Source organism: Panthera leo, chromosome A3, assembly GCF_018350215.1.
Source record: "Panthera leo isolate Ple1 chromosome A3, P.leo_Ple1_pat1.1, whole genome shotgun sequence".
NCBI lineage: Eukaryota > Metazoa > Chordata > Mammalia > Carnivora > Felidae > Panthera > Panthera leo.
The window spans coordinates 109620118-109640138 of NC_056681.1; the positions used below are offsets into that span (position 1 = coordinate 109620118).

Genomic DNA, 20021 nt, shown 5'->3' on the forward strand with positions numbered 1-20021 from the left:
AATTTTAGTTTATTTCTCCCGGATCGTACACTCTGAGGATTTTATAAGCATGTTTTCTGTGTCTTTATCTTATGAATAATCAAAAACAATATAGGGCCGAGGACAGAGTTCTGAGGCACTCCCCTAAAGACTTCTTTCATCTAGGCTGATCTAGAGTAGTGAATTTACCCAACTACACTAACATCCAACTCACACTCAAACAACATATTTGCAAAAATAGTGTGAAAAACCATCTTGAATACTGTTTTGGCCAGAATACACTTTTTTCTCCCTGGCTTTGCTAATTGTGTGATTTTGGGCAAGTACTTTGATTTCTAAGCGTGTTTTTTCCACTATACAATGGGTTGTTGCAGAGGATTAAATGAGGTAATGCATATAAAGTGCTTAGACAGTGTCTGGCAGATAGTTGGAGCTCAATGACTATAAGTTATTATTTTTTTCCCTTGCATCTGAGAAGTCTAGTAATCCTTCTTTTCCAAGATGTAAATGCAGTTGATTTGGCATTATTTGTTCTGTTTTAATTCATGCTGACATCTAGTGATTATTATATTCTTTTCTAAATATTCAGAAACCATTTCCTTTCATAATCTATTCTCAGATTTGACTAAAAATTAAGTTTACATGTCTGTGATTTCTGAAATCTACTTCCCTACTCCTCCAGCTCCAAAATTCGAAGCAACCCTGACCCATCTCCAGGCCCTGATTATTTTTTTCTGAGCTCTTTCTCTAAGATTTTAGGAGTCAGCTTTGTGATTACACTTGCTAATTGCTTTTGCAGTGTGGAATGAATTGCATCTGGAACCCAAGACTTACTACATAAAGTTGTTTTAGTCTCTCTCATTCACCAGACTGGGGTTTCGGTTCTCATTGCCCTTCTACAACTTTAGTTTAAAAACTGAGAGAAGATCAGCAAAATACAAGTTGAGCAATTCTGCCTTCTGTACGTGCTCAACCTTAACAACATCCTCTCTGAGCAGTGATTCTCTCAGTTCCTTGTTCTCTTTGAAAAATAATATGTTATTTTATGGAGATAGCACTTAGTAAGAAAGTATGAAACTTGGGTCCTGATTCCCACTCTGCCTCTTAATTACCTGCGTGATGCTGGGCACGTTGCTTTATCTGCTTGTGCTTCTATTTTCTCATCTGCAAAAGTCATATTTGTCTCCAAAGAGGTGTGCACGAGGTAAAGTATGTAAAGCATTTATGAGATGTTAAGTGCTGTACTGTATAAGGTGGGTTAATATTTATTTGAATGTAGCTATAAAAGCTTTTGTTATCTTTAAGTAATTTTTTCTAAGCCTTAGTTTTCCCTGAGCTTTCTAATTCCTGATACTACATCTGTATGTTTTTGCTCTTCTGTTGTGTTCATCCTGATTTATTTAGCCCCATTAACTGCTGTCCGGAGAGTCATTCTGCAAGCACATTGGATGCTTCACTCTTTTTCATCATTGGAATTGTTTACAGTTATATATGGAAAATTTAGAAAGATTTCTTGTGAGCCATTTCACTTAGGCCATGGGGGTCATGCCTTTTGTTTTGTTTTTGAAATGTCCTGTTGTAAACTGTGATACATACATAACTGAGTCTACTGCTGTCTCTCTTTTTACTTACAGAAACCCTTTATGATAAGGTCACTTTCTCCTATGTTCCTGTCTTAAGTATGTTGTTCACATTATAACTGTGCATAGTATGTCCCCTTCTGCTTTCTTGGCCTTATGGAAGAAATCTGTCAAAAAGCAAGTCAGCAATCATATTTTGGTAGAATTAGACTTTTAATATAAAAAAGAATACTCTTAACATGTCTTTATTAGGACAGTGTTCTACTTCTTTGGTATGGCTGAGTGGTACGTGCTTTACTTCTATGACGATATCAGTTTTAACCTTTTTTTAGTCCCTTCTGTTTTTCTCTGTTTTTGTCTTAATTCAGTTGTGTATTGTGGAATAAAAGTGTTTGATCTTCAGATTTTGGGTGTTAGTGAGGGGTGCCATGGGCTTGGTGGTGGTGGTGGTAGTGGTGAGCAGAAGGCTCTCCCTAAAATTATATCTACAGTAAAAGAAAAAGAAAAAAGACTCTGATAACTAGACCTCCAGAACAACTACCTGTTAGGATTTATTGGTGAATTGTAAACATGCAACCAAAACTTCTCATTTAAAAAAATTAAAGGGATTCTTGGCATTCTGAAAATAATGTCAAATGAGTATAAAATATTAAGAGTGTTTTTAAAATTCCTTCCAGGCTGACTACATTTCAGAAAACATCAACTCTTCTCAGCGGACCAATTCTTCAAGTGAAATATACCTGTACTGTTTTAAAAAGCTTTGTGCTTCATCATGGAAAAATTTACCCCCCCCAAAAATGAAAGTGAAGACATTTGAGAGGTGATTTAAGGTGTGGATATTTGAGAAAGTATCCCATCAAATCATTGAACCTAACGATAAGGATTAAATAGATTAATCCTAAACACTTCTCTTTTAAACCAGGAGGATTTCATCTTAACAGAAAAACAACTTTTATTCAATATGTATTTTCTGAAATTAAAAGAGAGAGACAAAAGTAGACTTAAAAGAAAATAGATGAAGATGGTTAGTAAATAAGCAGTGTCAACTCTTTTCTGATGAGGATAATTCAGTGATGTTAAATCCTTTCCAAATCCCTGGTTGTGGTCCTGAAGACAAGACTGTTTTTTGATGGGACATCTGATACTAGGGGAAGTGGGACCTTCTGTGTATTCAGCTCACAGTTGTAGAAGATGCAGTCATTGGCATGAGTGGCTTAAAAGAGGAAATACAGCAGTTTTCAATTAAATCCAAAAGTACAGTCATTTTTTTACTCCTGTGATTGTAAAAGCCTCTTCATAACCACTGAAAAAGAATTGACAACTATTTTAAAAGATTAAAGAAAGGCAGATGTCTGCAAACAATTCCCCTCCATCAGCCCAGAAGTCTGTATTACCTGCAACTCTTCCTGCTGTGCTTCCCACTCCTTCTCCGTGTTCAAGTCCTAAAACAGGACTCTCTGCCCGGCTCTCTAATGGAAGCTTCAGTGCACCATCACTCACCAACTCCAGAGGCTCAGAGCATACAATTTCATTTCTGCTGCAAATTGGCCTTACACGGGAGAGTGTTACCATTGAAGCCCAGGAACTATCTTTATCTGCTGTCAAGGATCTTGTGTGCTCCATTGTTTATCAAAAGGTACTGTGCATACTATTTATGTCCATACTTTTTCTAATTAACGTTGTTCCTAATGCTTTTCTATAAATTATACATGCAACAATGAGTTAACACGTGAGTCAATTGATTATGTCCTAATTTTGATCATTTTGGGAAAAGTGCTAATAGGCTAGAAGCCTAAGGTCTGAAATTTCAGGTCCTAACAACTGGAGCCTATATCCTAACTTTAAAATACTGCCTATTCAATTTTCCTTTTTAAGAGCATGAAAATCCATATAGAATCAAGAGGACTTAAGAAATCTCCTTTGTTTTTAGAGAAAACAGGAGTTAGAGGGTGCAAGCCATCCAGATGGCTTCCCTAAAGGATAAGACCCAGCTGTGGCTGAGTCCCAGGTGCATACGTGTTCTTCCTAGGTGCGCTGTATTCCGCCCTCTTTTTTATACTCTCTTCTTTCCCTTTTGGTCTTAATTTCACCTAAACTGCCATCTGATATGAGAAGACCACTCTCTCTTGCTTAAAAAATAGGTAAATGAGTTTTGAATATATGACAATACATAAAAATTGGAAATTGAGGGTAGTTTTTGTTTCCTCTCTACCTGTCTCCTGTCCTGTCCTGTACTATACCATTTTTGTTTTTGAGAGAGAGAGAGCGCGCGCGCAAGCAAGCATGAGAGTGCTAATGGGAGAAGAGCGGAAGCAGAGGGAGAAGGAGAGAGAGAACCTCAGTTAGGCTCCATGCCCAGATCCAAGCCCGACACAGGGCTGGATCTCACAAGTGTGAGATCGTGATCTCAGCTGAAACCAAGAGTCAGACGCTTAACCAACTGAGCCACCCAGGCACCCCTATACTATACTATTTTTTAAGGAACCTTAGCTAAATGTCTTTAATAATCTTGATTTGGTGGATAAGCAGGGACGTTCTCTATTTTATCATGAAACTGTATATTTACATAGTGTGAATCGGGTACATTTTATTTTTGATGGACTGAGCATATGGTTCAAACAGATTAGTATATTTTTTATTTTAAAAATCATTGCACAAGATTAATATATTTGGATTCATGCTCTTTATCTTCCTGTTTTTGTTTTAATTTCTTTAAAAATTAAAAAAAAATTTTAATGTTTATTTTTGAGAGAGACAAAGCACAAATGGGGGAGGAGCAGAGAGAGAGAGAGAGCAAGCCGGACATGGGCTTGAACTCACGAACCATGAGATCATGACCTGAGCTGAAGTCGGATGCTTAACTGACTGAGCCACCTGGGTGCCCCCCAAAGTATTTTTTTAATGTTTATTTAGTTTGAGAGAGAGAGAGAGAGAGAGAGAGAGACCAAGCATGAGTGGGGGAGGGGCAGACAGAGAGGGAGACACAGAGTGTGAAGCAGGCTCCAGGCTCTGAGCTGTCAGCACAGAGCCCGATGCAGGGCTCAAACCCACGAACCTGAGCCAAGATCATGACCTGAGCTGAAGTTGGACGCTCAACCAATGGAGCCACCCAGGCGCCCGCCCCTGTTTTTCTTTTAATTTCTTATCTTTGTTTGTTATTATCTTCTGATGTAGATGCATTTAATAGTCTAAAACATGTGATGTGGTTTGTAAAAATAATCTGTGCCTGTGTGTCAACAATAACTTGTCTGTTGAAATGTGGCCTAAAGATTCACTTTCCTTTTGTAGATCTGTAGAACTGTCTGCGTGCCTTTAAGTATTTTTGCTTTTATTTTCCCTTTCATTAAATGTCACAGAGGTTTTTCACAAATATTTTTGCGAAAAGGTTTTTAATTTAAAGGTAAGCTTTTAACTTAACTATAGTTTGTAACTTTAATGTTTCTTTTTTATTTGAGTGCATAGAAATTCTAAAAAATGTTTGTTTATTTTGTGAAAGAGTGTGCCAACAGGGGAGGGGGAGAGAGAGAGGGAGAAAGAAAGAAAGAGAACCCCACACAGGCTCCACACTCAGTGCAGAGTCCGACACAGGGCTCCATCACACAACCCTGGGATCATGACCCAAGTCGAAATTAAGAGTTGGACACTTAACCAACTGAGCCACCCAGGCACCCCAAACCTATAGAAATTTATAACCAATGTTTTGGCAGAGTCTGTATTTATTGTTTTCAATCTTCTAAAATTTCACTTTGTTCTTACATTTATACAGAGGCATGCTGATTTCCTACAGGATTATTTTAGAATTCATGTTACTTCATCTTTAATATAGATGTGAGAAGTGGGTCAGATGGGTTAAACTCTTAGAAAACTTGATTAAAAATCATAATCCATGAAAAATTACAGTGATACCAAGGAAATAAACAGGATAGAGCCGAAGGGAAAAAAAGATAACTTAGGGTGAACTTTATATAGAATTATTGATTCTAGAAATATCATAGTGAACTGAATTTGTATCAGTATTATAGTGATATGGGGATGTATCTGGCAAAAATATGTAGCATATATAGGGCATAAACATACTACACATTTCTAAGAGTTTTGAGCTTGAAACTAGGTCAGCTGTATTGCTTATTTACTGTTTAACTTTGCACAAGTGATTTGACTTCTCGGGATTACAATTTCCAGATCTATCAATGACTGAGTTGGGATGATTTCTAGTGTGTAATTACAGTGGTGAGATTATGAAACATTTAATCAAAATTGGGTCTTCACTGCTAGAGACAGTTAAAGGAAAAAGGAGTTTCAAGGGATGACCTACTCCAGATCCTAACCAGAGAAAAATCTTAAGGCAACTAGCTCAGATTCTGAGATTTTATAGAGACATCTCATGGATCCCTAACTCATTTGGAGGATGGAAAAATCACGTCAGAAGTTCTTTTGTTTTTTCCTTCCCTCTTGGGTACTTGCTCATTAGTCATCCATTTTCATTACCTACATCTCTACAGCTCCAGGTTAGCTGCCAGGGCTCTGAGGGTCACATACCTGCTTTTCTTATATCTATTCTTAGTAAATGCATTTACCTGAACCTTTTAAAAGATGGGGTACTGGTTAAATTTTAGGTTGGGAAGATTAACCATATATCCCTTCTCTCAAAAAGCTTACAGTCTACTGAAGGAAACAGAGTAAAACATGAAAAGTAGAAAGTGAGGTTAAGGTAGAGAGTGCTCTTCTCAGGTTAATAAAGGATGTGGAAGACTTCATACAGAAAGTAGCATTTTATTTGACATTTAAAGAATGAGCAAGATTTCAATAATACAGGAGGTGAGGAATACATTCCAGGTAAAAGAATTAAGATGATTGAAGATACAGAAGGGGACAAGAGGAAGATTATAATAACATTTACTGAGTGCCTATTCTATGTTGGGAGCTTTACACACATTTTCTAGTTAATCCTCACAATAGTTTGTGGTGCATCTCAAATTTTAATGTATATGCCAGTTATCTAGTGATTCTTCTAAAATGTAGCTTTTGAATCAGTAGGTTTGGGGTGGGTCTAAGCATTTGTAATATGGTCTTAGGGGAGGTTGATGCTCCTTCTCCAAGGACCTCACTGAGTGGGAAGAGTGTGGGTAATATAATTGCTGTTGAATAAAGGAGGAACTGAATTTCAGAGACATTTAATTACTTGCTGAAAGTTGGAATTCAAACACAGGTCTTTTTTAAACTCCAAAACCTATATACTCTTTTCAGTGCACCACACTGCCTTCTTCATGCAAAGGAAATTTTTGCACTTGATTCCTGTAAGAGCAGAGATTTAACTAAGGTCTGCGTGCAGCAAAGCAACATGATCAGATTTGTGTTTGGGAAAGCTTAAATGTGTAACTCAGTGTGACATAAAATAAGGAGATCAGGTAAGAAGCCACTGTAATGAATATCTGAACTGAGATGGTTGGGAAGTGAATATATTTGAAGAGCGTTGGGCAAGTAGTGTTGGTAAAACTTGACAGCCTATTGAAGAAGACGGGAGCGCGGGTGGCTGGATGGGTGGTGATGCTGGTAACCAAGTTAGAAAATTCAGAAAGAAAAGTAAGGTTTTTACTGGGGGGAGAGAATTCTCTCTCTGGGGGGAGAGAATAGGACTGATTTTTATCAAACTTTAATAAGATAGAGTTCCCATGTTCTAGAAATTTTTAAGGATTTGGGCCCTAGTGTTCTGCTGTGACTCTTGAAATAGAATCATGATTCCTTGAGAAGAACCTTCCCAACTTTCTTTCTGTAGAGAAACCAACAAGGCGGAAAAGTGATGAAAAGAGCTCTTACTTTGAAGGACCAGAGGAAAGGTCTCTAAAAGTTAGTGAAATAAGCCTGGAGGGCAGTCCTCCTTTTGAATTAGTAGAGGAGGACTGCCTGAGATATGATTTCATGTTAATGATATTTTAGATTTTTTAAAATATTTTTAATCTAGTCATAATACCAAATGTGTATTCCATCTATTTTACATTTTTGCCATCCAGTGTTAACAGTATATTAGTAATAATCGACCTCAGATATAAGGAATAGGAATTTGACCTTAGGTACAAGAATGGAGTTTATTAATTTGTAAGGCTTTTTAAAGTACCCCTGCAGTGATCCAAAGTGTAGTTTGTGGGATTCCATAAAAGTTTTTGCAGCTATTAAAAAAGGAAACATTTTGTGTGGACATGGTTGGGGGAGGGAGAGATCTGCAAAGTATATAGGACATACAGATAACATAATAAGTGTAGAACAGGGCATGCTGTGCTATCATTTTGTACTACATACACTTACACATACATATGTACATGTATATATGATCGCTTGATTGCTTTTTGATTACCTTGGAAGGAGAGAGAGATTTCTTCCAGGAGGGGACTGGTGACTGGGAAACAAGAGTGAAAGGGAGATTTACTTTTCATTGTATACCCTTGTGTACCTTTTAGATTTTGTGTCTTCTGCATGTATTCCATATTCAGAAATAATATTTCAATATTTTTTTCAAATAACAGCACAGTGATCTAAACGGAATGACCATTACATTTTTAAATTAATTTATTGGCTAAGATTGGATTTTATATTGCTTTATTTTCTAGTACCTCTCAGGCATTAAATAGAAGTATGCCATACATGTAGTTTTTTTCCCTTTAATAGCTATTTTAATAAGGTGTTTACTTTTTTAAAAATCAGACGTAATATATATAATTTACCTGTAATAAAATCCATTGATATTCATGAGTTTGGGGAGTTTTAACAATTGTAGGAAGTTTGTGCAACTATCACCCATTCAAGATACAGAGCATCTTCATTACCCCCTAAGTTCCCTCTTGCACTTTTGCAGTCTCCTTTCCTCGTCCTGGTCCTGGGCTCCCGCTGCACTACACTCTGTTACTATAGTTTGACTTTTTCTAGATTTTCATATAAATGAAGTCATATAGTGTGTAGTCTATTGTTCTGCTGTCTTTCACATACTTTGTTTTTAATTCATCCATGCTGTTACGTATGGTAGTTCTTTTTTGTTGCTGAGTACTGTTCCATTGTGTGCATATACCATAATTTGTTTATTCATCAGTTGATTGATACTAGAGTTGTTTCCAATTTGGGGGAATTTTGAATAAAGTTGCTGTTAACATTCTCATACAAATCTTGATTGTAGATATGTGTTTTCATTTCCTTGGGGTAAATATTCGGGTGTATAATGGCCATATCCTTGCCAGCACTTGGTATTTCCAGTCTTTTTAATTGAACCATTCTGGTTGATGTGTAATGCTATCTCCTTGTGACTTTGATTTGCATTTCCCTAATGACTAACGAGATTGGTTATCTGTGCATGGGTTTATTCACTTATTTTCTTTGGTTAAATTCCATACAGATTGTTTATGTTATTGAAGTATAAAAGTTTTTTAACATCTTAGATACAAGTTCTTTTTTTTTTTTTTTTAATTTTTTTAACGTTTATTTTTGAGACAGAGAAAGACAGAGCATGAACAGGGGAGGGGCAGAGAGAGAGGGAGACACAGAATCTGAAACGGGCTCCAGGCTCTGAGCTGTCAGCACAGAGCCCGACGCGGGGCTCGAACTCACGGACCGCGAGATCATGACCTGAGCCGAAGTCAGACACTTAACCGACTGAGCCACCCAGGCGCCCCTACAAGTTCTTATCAGATATGAAATGCAGATATTTTCTTCCAGTCTGTGGCAGCTTTTCATTTTTTTCTCTCTCTTTTTAATCTAAGTAATAGTGTAAATAATCATCATTTTAAAGGCTTCAGTTATATTGATGCATAGTAGTTTACAACCAGTTTCTTATTTTAGTCGTTTATGTTGCTTCTCATTTTTTCCAGTTTTATGGAGATATAATTGATATATTTGTATTAGTTTTTTAAAAATGTTTATTTATTTATTTTGAGAGAGAGAATGTGAGCATGAGCAGGGGAGGAGCGGAGAGAGAGAGAGAGAGAGAGAGAGAGAGAGAGAGAGACAGTCCTAAGCAAGCTATGCACTGTCATTGCTGAGCCCAAGATGGGACTCAGTCTCATGAACCATGAGATCATGACCTGAGCTGCAATCAAGAGTTGGACGCTTAACCTACCAAGCCACCCAGGCATCCCTAAATTTGGATTAGTTTAAGGTATACAACATAATGATTTGATATATGTATATTTTGCAAAATGATGACCACAATAAACTTAGATAACATACATCACCTTCCATAGTTAAATTTTTTTCTTGTGATGAGAATTTCTAAGGTCTGTTCTCTTAGCAGCTTTTAAGTATACAATAAAGAATGGTTAACTATAGGGGCGCCTGGGTGACTCAGTCGGTTGAGTGTCCGACTTCAGCTCAGGTCACGATCTTATGATCCATGAGTTCGAGCCCCGCGTCGGGCTTTGTGCTGACAGCTTGGAGCCTGGAGCCTGCTTTGGATTCTGTGTCTCCTCTGCACCTCCCCTGCTCACACTCTGTCTCCCTCTTAAAAATAAATAACCATTCTTTTTTTTTTTTTTAGTTAAAAAAAAAAATGTTTAACTATAGTCACCGTGCTGTACATTACATTGCCAGAACTTATTTATCTTATAACTGGAAGTTTGTACCCTTTGACCACCTTCACTCATTTTCCCCAACTCCTGTCCTCTGCCTCTGGTAACCACCAATCTGCTCTCTGTTTCTGTGAGTTAAGTTATATGAGACTCCATATAGGTGAGATCACATGGTAGTTGTCTTTCTCTGCTTGACTTACTTCATTTAGCATAAAGTCCTCAAGGTCCATCCATGCTGTGGCAAATGGTAGGATTTCTTTATTTTATGGCTGAATAATATTCCATTGTATATATACCACAACTTCTTCATTCATTCATCCATGGATGGACATTTAGGTTGTTTCCATGTCTTAGCTATTATAATGATGCATTGACATGGAGTGCAGATTATTAAAGGTAGTGTTTTAATTTTCTTCAGATATATGCCCAGAAATGGAGTTGGTGTGTCATATGGTAGTTCTATTTTTAATTTTTCAAGGAATGTCCATACTGTTTTCCATAGTGGCTGCACAAATTTAGATTCCCACCAGCAGTGCACAGGGGTTCCCTTTTCTCCACATTCTTACCAACACTTGTTATCTCTTGTTGATGATAGCCATAAAGTGATATCTCCTTGTGGTTTGAATTTGCATTTTCCTGATGGTTAGTGATAATGAGGACCTTTTCATGTACCTGTTGGCCACTTGTATGTCTTCTTTGGGAGAGTGTCTATTCAGTTCTTCTGACCATTTTTAAATTGGATTGTTTGTTCTTGTTGTTTTGCCATTGAGTTATATGAGTTCTTTATATATTTTGGGTATTAAACCCTTATCAGATATATGATTTGCAAATACTTTTTCCCCCTTCTGTAGGTTGCCTTTTCATTTTGTCAATGTTTTCCTTTGCTGAGAAGAAGGTTTTTAATTTGATGTAGCCCTTGTTTATTTTTGCTTTGGTTGCCTTTGCTTTTGGTGTCAAATCTAAAAATCATTGCCAAGAATGATGTCAAGGAGCTTATCCCCTATTTTTTCTTCTAGGAGTTTTATGGTTTCAGGTCCATTTTGAGTTGATTTTTGTGTATGGTGTAAAATAGGGGTTCAGTTTCATTCTTTTGCATGTGGCTGTCCCAGTTCTACCAGCACTATTTGTTTAATTATTTAGATCGCACAAGTGTGGAAGAGGGCAGAGGGAGAGAAAGAGAATTTTAAGCGGGCTCCATGGTGGTCTAACATGGTCTGTCCTAGAGAATGTTCCATGTTTGCTTGAGAAGAATATGTATTCTGCTGCTTTTAGATGGAATGTTCTGTAAATGCCTGTTAAGTGTCTGATCTAATGTGTAGTTTAACTCCAATGTTCCCTTTTGATTTTTTGTCTGGATGATCTGTCCATTGTTGAAAGTGGGGTATTAAAGTCCCTGGTTATTATTGCATAGCTGTCTATTTCTTCTTTTGGGTCTATTAATATTAACTTTATAGATTTTATGTATTTAGGTGCCTCTATGTTTGGTGCATAAATATTTACAAATATTATATCCACTTGAAGGATTGACTGCTTTATCATTATATAATGATCGTTGTCTCTTTACAGTCTTTGGCTTAAAGTCTATTTTGTCTGATCTAAATTAGTTTGTATACTTTTCATTATAATACACTATATATGCTCTTTTCATTCTCTTAGTATCATCTGGAGAACCAAAATTTCTAATTTTGATGAAGTACAATTAATTTTTTCCTTTGTAGATAGTGTTTTTGTTTCACGTCTAACACGTATTTGCCTAAATGAAGATAACAGATTTTTTTGTCCCATGTTTTCTTCGGGAAGTTTCATAGTTTTAGCTTTTCCTTTATGTTTATGATATGTATGTTAGTTCTTGGGGCTACCACAGCTTCATGACTTAACAGAAATTTTTCTGACAGTTCTTGAGGCTGGCTGTCTATAATTAAGGTATCAGTAGGGTTTGTTCCTTCTGAGGGCTACAAGAATCTGTTTCATGCCTCTCTTTCAGCTTCTAACGGTCTCAGGCATTCTTTGGTTTGTAGATGGTATTCTCGTGTCTTCATATTGTTTTCCTTCTATAAATATTTGTGTTTATAAATTTCACCTTTTTATAAGGACACAGTCATATGGGATTAGGGCTCAGCTTAATGACCTCATCCTAACTTGATCATCTGTGTATAAAAACCCTATTTCCAAAGATTACATTCCCAGGTACTGGGGGTTAGGACTTTGCATCTTTTGGAGGAACACTGTTTAACTCATTACAATCCATTTCAAAACAAAAATTTGTATATGGTGTGAAATAAAGGTTGAGCTTCATTTCTTTGCATCAGACATCAAATTTTTCCAGGACCATTTGTCGAAAAGACTGTTCTTCCCTCATTGAATTACTTTAGTACCTTTATCGTAAATCAGTTGACCACATATGTTTTGGTCTATTTCTGAACATTGTTTTGCTTTATTGACCTACATGTGTACCCTTAAACTAATTTCACATTGTCTTGAATTCAGTTTTATAAAGACATGAAATCAGGTGCATTAAGTCCTCCAACTTTGTTCTTTTTCAAAATGATTTTTACCAATCTGTATCCTTTGCATTTCCATTATAATAAAATCAGCTTGACAATTTCTACCAAAAATGTCTATTGCAATTATGTACATCATTTGTTGTCTGTGTTTCATATTTTTGATACAATTATAAATGGGGTTCTAAAAAATCTCTTTTTCATTTTATTATATAGAAACACTATGATTTTTGTACAATGTTATTGTGTCCTGCAACCTTGCTAAACTCATTTATCACTTCTAGTAACTTCAAAAAATTCTGTACAGTTCTGTACATAGATGATCTTGTCTTTTGTAAATAAAGATAGTTATATGCCTTGTCTGCTAATATTTCTTTTTCTTGTTTTGTAATGGAGGCTAAGCCTGTATTGTACTATATTGCATAGAAGTGATAAGAATGGACATTTGTACCTTGTTATCAGTCTTAAAAGGAAAAGCATTTGGTCTTTCACCATTAAATTTGATGTAATTTTTTAGATGTTCTTCATCAAGTTGAGGAAATTCCTGTCTGTACATAGTAGACTGAGATTTACTATCTTGAATGATTGTAAATTATATACTTTTTCTGTGTCTATGTGTTTTTATCTTTTAGTCTGTTAATATGATGAAGTATGTTGGCTTATACTTTTTTTTCCATTCCTTTATTATTTATTTTTATTTTTTTATTTTTATTTATTTTTTTAACTTTTTTATTAAAAAAAATTTTTTTTAATGTTTATTTATTTTTGACAGAGAGAGAGACAGAGCATGAGTAGGGGAGGGGCAGAGAGAGAGAGGGAGACACAGAATTGGAAGCAGACCTCAGGCCCTGAGCTTGTCAGCACAGAGCCCAACGTGGGGCTCGAACCCACAGACTGTGAGATCATGACCTGGGCCGAAGTTGGACGGTCAACTGACTGAGCCACCCAAGCGCCCCAACTTTATTTTTTATTTTTTAAAATTTACGTCCAAATTAGTATATAGTGAAGCAATGATTTCAGTAGATTCCTTAGTGCTCCTTACCCATTTAGCCCATCCCCCCTCCCACAACCCTTCCAGTAACCCTGTTTGTTCTCCATATTTATGAGTCTCTTTTATTTTGTCCCCCTCCTTGTTTTTATATTATTTTTGTTTCCCTTCCCTTATGTTCATTGGTTTTGTCTCTTAAAGTCCTCATATGAGTGAAGTCATATGATTTTTATCTTTCTCTGATTGACTAATTTCACTTAGCATAATACCCTCCAGTTCCATCCACGTAGTTGTAAATGGCAAGAGTTCATTCTTTTTGATTGCCGAGTAATACTCCATGGTATATATATACCACATTTTCTTTATCCATTCATCCATCGATGGGCATTTGGGCTCTTTCCATACTTTGGCTATTGTTGATAGTGCTACTATAAACATGGGGGTGCTGGTGTCCCTTTGCAACAGCACATCTGTGTCCCTTGGATATATGCCTAGTAGTGCAATTGCTGGGTTGTAGGGTAGTTCTATTTTTAGTTTTTTGAGAAACCTCCTTACTGTTTTCCAGAGTGGCTGCACCAGCTTGCATTCTCACCAACAATGCAGAAGAGATCCTCTTTCTCTGCATCCTTGCCAACATCTGTTGTTGCCTGAGTTGTTAATGTTAGCCATTCTGACAGGTGTAAGGTGGTATCTCATTGTGGTTTTGATTTGTATTTCCCAGATGATGAGTGATGTTGAGCATTTTTTCATGTGTTGGTTGGCCACCTGGATGTCTTCTTTGGAGAAGTGTCTATTCATGTCTTTTGCCCATTTCTTCACTGGATTATTTGATTTTTGGGTGTTGAATTTGATAAGTTCTTTGTAGATTTTGGATACTAACCCTTTATTTGATATGTCATTTGCCAATATCTTCTTCCATTCTGTTGGTTGCCTTTGAGTTTTGGTGATTGTTTCCTTCGCTGTGCAGAAGCTTTTTATTTTGATGAGGTCCCAATAGTTCATTTTTGCTTTTGTTTCCCTTCCCTCAGGAGATGTGTTTAGTGAGAAATTGTTGCGGGCAAGATCAAAGAGGTTTTTGCCTGCTTTCTCCTCAAGGATTTTGATGGCTTCCTGTCTTACATTGAGGTCTTTCATCCACTTTGAGTTTATTTTTGTGTATAGTGTAAGAAAGTGGTCCAGGTTCATTTTTCTGCATGTTGCTGTCCAGTTTTCCCAACACCACTTGCTGAAGAGACGGTCTTTATTCCATTGGATATTCTTTCCTGTTTTGTCAAAGATTAGTTGCCCATACGTTTGTGGGTCCATTTCTGGGTTCTCTGTTCTATTCCATTGATCTGAGTGTCTATTCTTGTGCCAGTACCATACTGTCTTGATGATTACAGCTTTGTAGTATAGCTTGAAGTCTGGGATTGTGATGCTTCCTGCTTTGGTTTTCTTTTTCAAGATTGCTTTGGCTATTCGGGGTCTTTTCTGGTTCCATACACATTTTAGGATTATTTGTTCTAGCTCTGTGAAGAATGCTGGTGTTACTTTGATAGGGATCGCGTTGACTATGTAGGTTGCTTTGGGTAGTATTGACATTTTAACAATATTTGTTCTTCCTATCCAGGAGCATGGACTCTTTTTCCATTTCTTTGTGTCTTCTTCAATTTCTTTCATCAGCTTTCTATAGTTTTCAGTGTATAGATTTTTCACTTCTTTGGTTAGATTTATTCCTAGGTATTTTATGGTTTTTGGTGTGGCTTATACTTTAAATGTTACCACCCTTGCATTCCTGGGCATCATATATTCCTTTTTATGCTTTCCTTGGTTCAATATATCTCTGTTTTCTTAATATTTTTCTAAGATAATGGGAAATGTATTGGCCTATATTTTTTCCTTCTATTATCTTTGTGTGGTTTTGGCATCAAGGTAATGTTGGCCTCGCAAAATGAGTTTGGAGGTATTTTCTTCCTGTCTTCTGAATAAATTTGTATAAAATTGATATTATTTCTTCCTTAAATATTTGATAGAATTCACCAATGAAGCCCACTGTGCCTGGAATTTTTTTATGAGAACATTTTTAAATCGCTTTCTATTTCTTTAATGAACATAGAGCTGTTCAGGTTATTTATTTCTTTGTGAGTGCAGTTTTTATTTTGTGTCTTTAAAGGAAAATTTTCATTTCATCTAAGTTGGCAAATCTATTGCCAAAAATCGTGCTTTATGTTGTTTTATTATCCTTTAAAGTGATTATTGTCTGTTTTCTATTTTTTTAATTTTCTTTTTTTCTATCTTCTTTATGCATAACTTTATTTTTTCAGTTTCTTAAGGTAGAACATCGGATCATTGATTTGAGTCTTGTCTTTTCTGATATGTGTCTAGCACTGTAAGTTTTCCTCTAATCACTACTTAAGCTGTATGCCACAAACTTTGATATGTTGTATTTTCATCTACATTTTGTTTAAATTATTTCCTAATTACTTTTGTGATTTCATCTGCAGTCCAAGGATTGTTTAATTTGGAAACATTTGAAAGTTTTCCAGATATTTTTCTGTTATATTGATTTCTAGTTTTATTTCAATTTTGGTCCAAGAATATACTTTAATTTCAATCTGTTTAATTTGAGGGTTTTGTTTTTTTTTTCATAGTGTAAGATTCTGTCTTACACTACATTCTGAATGTTACATATGCAAATTTTTTTTTTTTAAGTTTTTTTTTTTTTTTAACGTTTTATTTATTTTTGGGACAGAGAGAGACAGAGCATGAATGGGGGAGGGGCAGAGAGAGAGGGAGACACAGAATCGGAAGCAGGCTCCAGGCTCCGAGCCATCAGCCCAGAGCCCGACGTGGGGCTTGAACTCAGGGACCGCGAGATCGTGACCTGAGCCGAAGTCGGACGCTTAACCGACTGAGCCACACAGGCACCCCAGTTTTTTTTTTTTTTAAGTGGAGTTTTCTATAAAAGTTAGGTTAAGTTGGTTGATAGTGTTTTCTGTATCTTTATGGATTTCTTTTTATTTGTTCTATTATTTATTGAAAAAGGAGTATTGAAATCTTTGTAATTTTAGATTTGCCTATTAGTCCTTTCAGTTTCAATTAATTTTTGTTTTATTTTTGAAACTATTATTTACAGACACATTTAGGATTTTTACAGCCTTTGATATATTGATTTATTTTTCAGTGTAACTTTTCTTCTTTATTTTTGGTAATGTACTTTGTTCTGAAGTCATCTTTGTGTGATATTAATATAACCATTCCTACTTTTTCTAAAAAATTATTGTTTGCATTGTGGTATGTTTTTACCACATTTATGTTTTTGCTTATAACCTCTCATATGTGAAGTGGGGTTTTTTTTTGTAGACTACATATGCTTGGGTCATTCTTTTTGAATTCAGTGTGACAACTCTGCTTTTTAAAGGTTTAGACCATTTATATTTAATATGATGTTTAGTATAGATGCATTTAAACATACTGTTTTCTGTTTGTCCCTTCTGGTCTTGGGTCATTTTCTCTCTTCTTTGGAATTGAGTATTTTCTGTAATCCCTTTTTATCTCTACTATACCCTTCAAAAAGTTTTTTCAGCAATTGCTCTAGTGCCAGGGTCAGTAGACTACATTTGTGGGCCAAATCTGACCTACCTCCTCTTTTTGTGAATAGAGTTTTATTGGGACATAGCAGGTTCATTCATTTGTATCTTGCCTGTGGCTGCCTGTATGCTACAGTAGCAAAATTAAGTAGCTATGACGGAGACCATGTGGTATACCAAGCCTAAAATATTAGTATCTGCTTTCTACAGAAAATTTTTGCCAACGCTTCCTCTAGTTTATGTGCATCTTTAACTCATCAGAGATGTCTTCAAACAGTATCGTACTACTCTGTGTATGATGTAATATATACCTTAGAATAGTATATTTCTATTTTCTTTCTGTTGTCACTTGTACTACTGTTGTCATACATTTTATTTCTGTAGACAGTTGATTCTCATTATTTGTGATAGTTATGTTCTATAAAATGACCTCAAACATTGAATTAGTGAATGCTGAACAACTGCTCCTAGGGGAAATACAGGGTTAGATTCCTGTGAGCATCTCGTCAGAAAACTTTTGTTAACTAGTAAATACGTAACCTTGTTTTATGCATGTACTTAAAAGACGTTTAAAGACACCGTACTTAATATATATTGTTGATGCATTGATATTGCTCTCATGGCCAACAGTACTGTAACTCATGCCTGAATGAAGCTTATCTAACACATGTATTTTCTCCATAAGGCATATCATAGGCTACTTGCTCTTAGGAACATTGAATAGCACTTCAGCATGATGCTTGGGGGTCATTTTAAATAGAAAAGTCACCATTGAAACCCCCAAATTCAGAACACATGACACTAAATAAATAGCCCATGAAAAGGACATGCGTTTTTGTACTATGATAGTTGAGACAAGAAGTCAGAGCATCACTTTGTTTGACTTCAGTTGGGAACGTGCACAGTGACAGATTTTTTTGTCTTCTGTCCATGTCTGCAAATGACTACAAAAGCACAAAATATTGATTTTTGGTTACAAATAAATTTTAGCAAGTTCATAGATACAGAATCTGTGAATGATGAGGATCAACTGTTGCCACAGATCCCACAACACATTGTTATTCTTGCTTTTAACAGTAAACTATGTTTTAAAAAAATTAAAAGCGAGAAAAATGACCTTTTATCACATATTTAGCATTTGTATTACTTTGTGTTAGATCCAAAGTGTATGCAATATCTTCTTTTCTCTGCTTCATTTACAGTTTTTCTCTTCTTGGTTTTCAGCAATTTGAATATGATATGCCTTGTGGTTTTCTGTTTTTGTTGCTGGGGTTGTTGAAGGTTATAGTTTCCTCAACTTGGGAGACTTTTTGTATTCATTAAAGCTTCCTTGAGTCTTTTCCTGTGTCCCATTTTTACTACCCTTACAAATTTTCCTGAACATGTTCTTGTTTGCTTTCCTCCTTACGTTCTTTCTAATACAGGCTTTCACTTGAAATACACAGTGTAATGGAAAAGCTGTATTTGAATTACTTCTGGGTTGTGCCATGACCACATCTGAATGAATGCATTATTTTAAAACATTTTTCATTCCCAGCCTACTGTTGGAAATAGATTGAAGAGGTGTGAACCAAGCTCCTTGTTAAAGTTTTCCACGATTCAGTAATTTTTGGTAAGATAGTAAATTGTTGTAACCAGTTTACTTATCTTGATTCATTCAATCAAATGAACAAGCTCTAATACGTGTACTTTGATAAATGTACTTTATTTCAACGTGTGTGCCTATTTTTTTAACCTATAAAATCTTATATACTATCTACTTTTAAAACCCCCCACAAGATATTTTGATTACTCTGACAGTGAGCATTTTCTGATAACCAGCTTTTTAAATTTTTAATTAGGAGCAAAATTTTCAAGCTTTGTTTTGTCATATGTGTATGCAAAAGTGGCTACACTTCTAAAAATCTTTTGTCACAGGCCACATGTTGTGAAAGATCAAGATTCTTAAAATGTTTACAAACTCCATGTATGTGGTTTCAAGGTTTTGTGCAACTTTGTAACAGTGATTTTCAATTCTGGCTGCCCCTGAGAACAACCAGGAAACTTAACAGACCCTTTCCCAGACCAGTTGAGTCAGGCTGTCTGGGCATGGAGAGTCTAACAGCTCTGTCTGTGGTTCTAAGAAGTATCCAGAGTTGAGAAACTCAAGTATAATGAAAATCAATAAACTTAAAGGGCCAGATAAGTAAATAATCTGAAGATTTTTTTCCAAATACTTAAATTGTATATTTTGTTATGAGTTTACCATTATATAAAATAAAATTATATATTTGTTGAATCTTGCATGCAAATTCAAAAATTCAGTGAGGTCTGCATCTGATTATAGGTTAATATGATAGTTGAAAATTTTAGATAGAAGAATAAGTACTAGTGATTTTGTTTCTTTTACTTGGCAGTTTGCAGAGAGCTAAATAGTGTAGTACAGTGACCCCTTACCTAGGTGCCGTTATCTGTTACGGCTTCATGCAATTGAACAAATATTTGTGGTGCACTTACTCTGTTCAGTCACTGTGCTAGAGAGACTGTGGAGTTACCAAGATGAAAGATAAATTTCCTGCCCCAGCGATTTATGCTTTGGAAAAAGAGAAGTTGAGTGAATGTAAAATTACTTTAGATCATGGTAAGACCTGAGGTAAAAGTACAAAATGGTAAATGACTCAAGGAAGAACTACCATCTCATTCAGGAGTTATGAAAACTTGTTTTAACCTTACTTTTTGCTTGTATTATCACCAACTATAGCCCTTCGCCTGGGGAAATAAACCTTAGCAGCTGGTACAATACCCTGCTACTGCTTTGATAGCTTGTGGCATGGATAAAGCAAGATGCCTTTAACATCCTCAGTAGTCAGAAACCT

General features: G+C 35.8%; 1 protein-coding gene across 2 annotated transcripts in view; it reads left to right on the plus strand.

Moving 5' to 3' along the window:
• The window catches only part of PRKD3 (protein kinase D3), an 87200-nt gene that overhangs the window by 4949 nt on the left and 62230 nt on the right, over positions 1-20021 (plus strand). For both annotated transcript variants that reach the window (XM_042933235.1, XM_042933234.1), the window contains exon 2: positions 2237-3195. In XM_042933235.1, the coding sequence (XP_042789169.1) occupies positions 2908-3195 (288 nt within the window). In that variant the 5' untranslated portion in view covers positions 2237-2907. The remainder of the gene's footprint in view (positions 1-2236; positions 3196-20021) is intronic.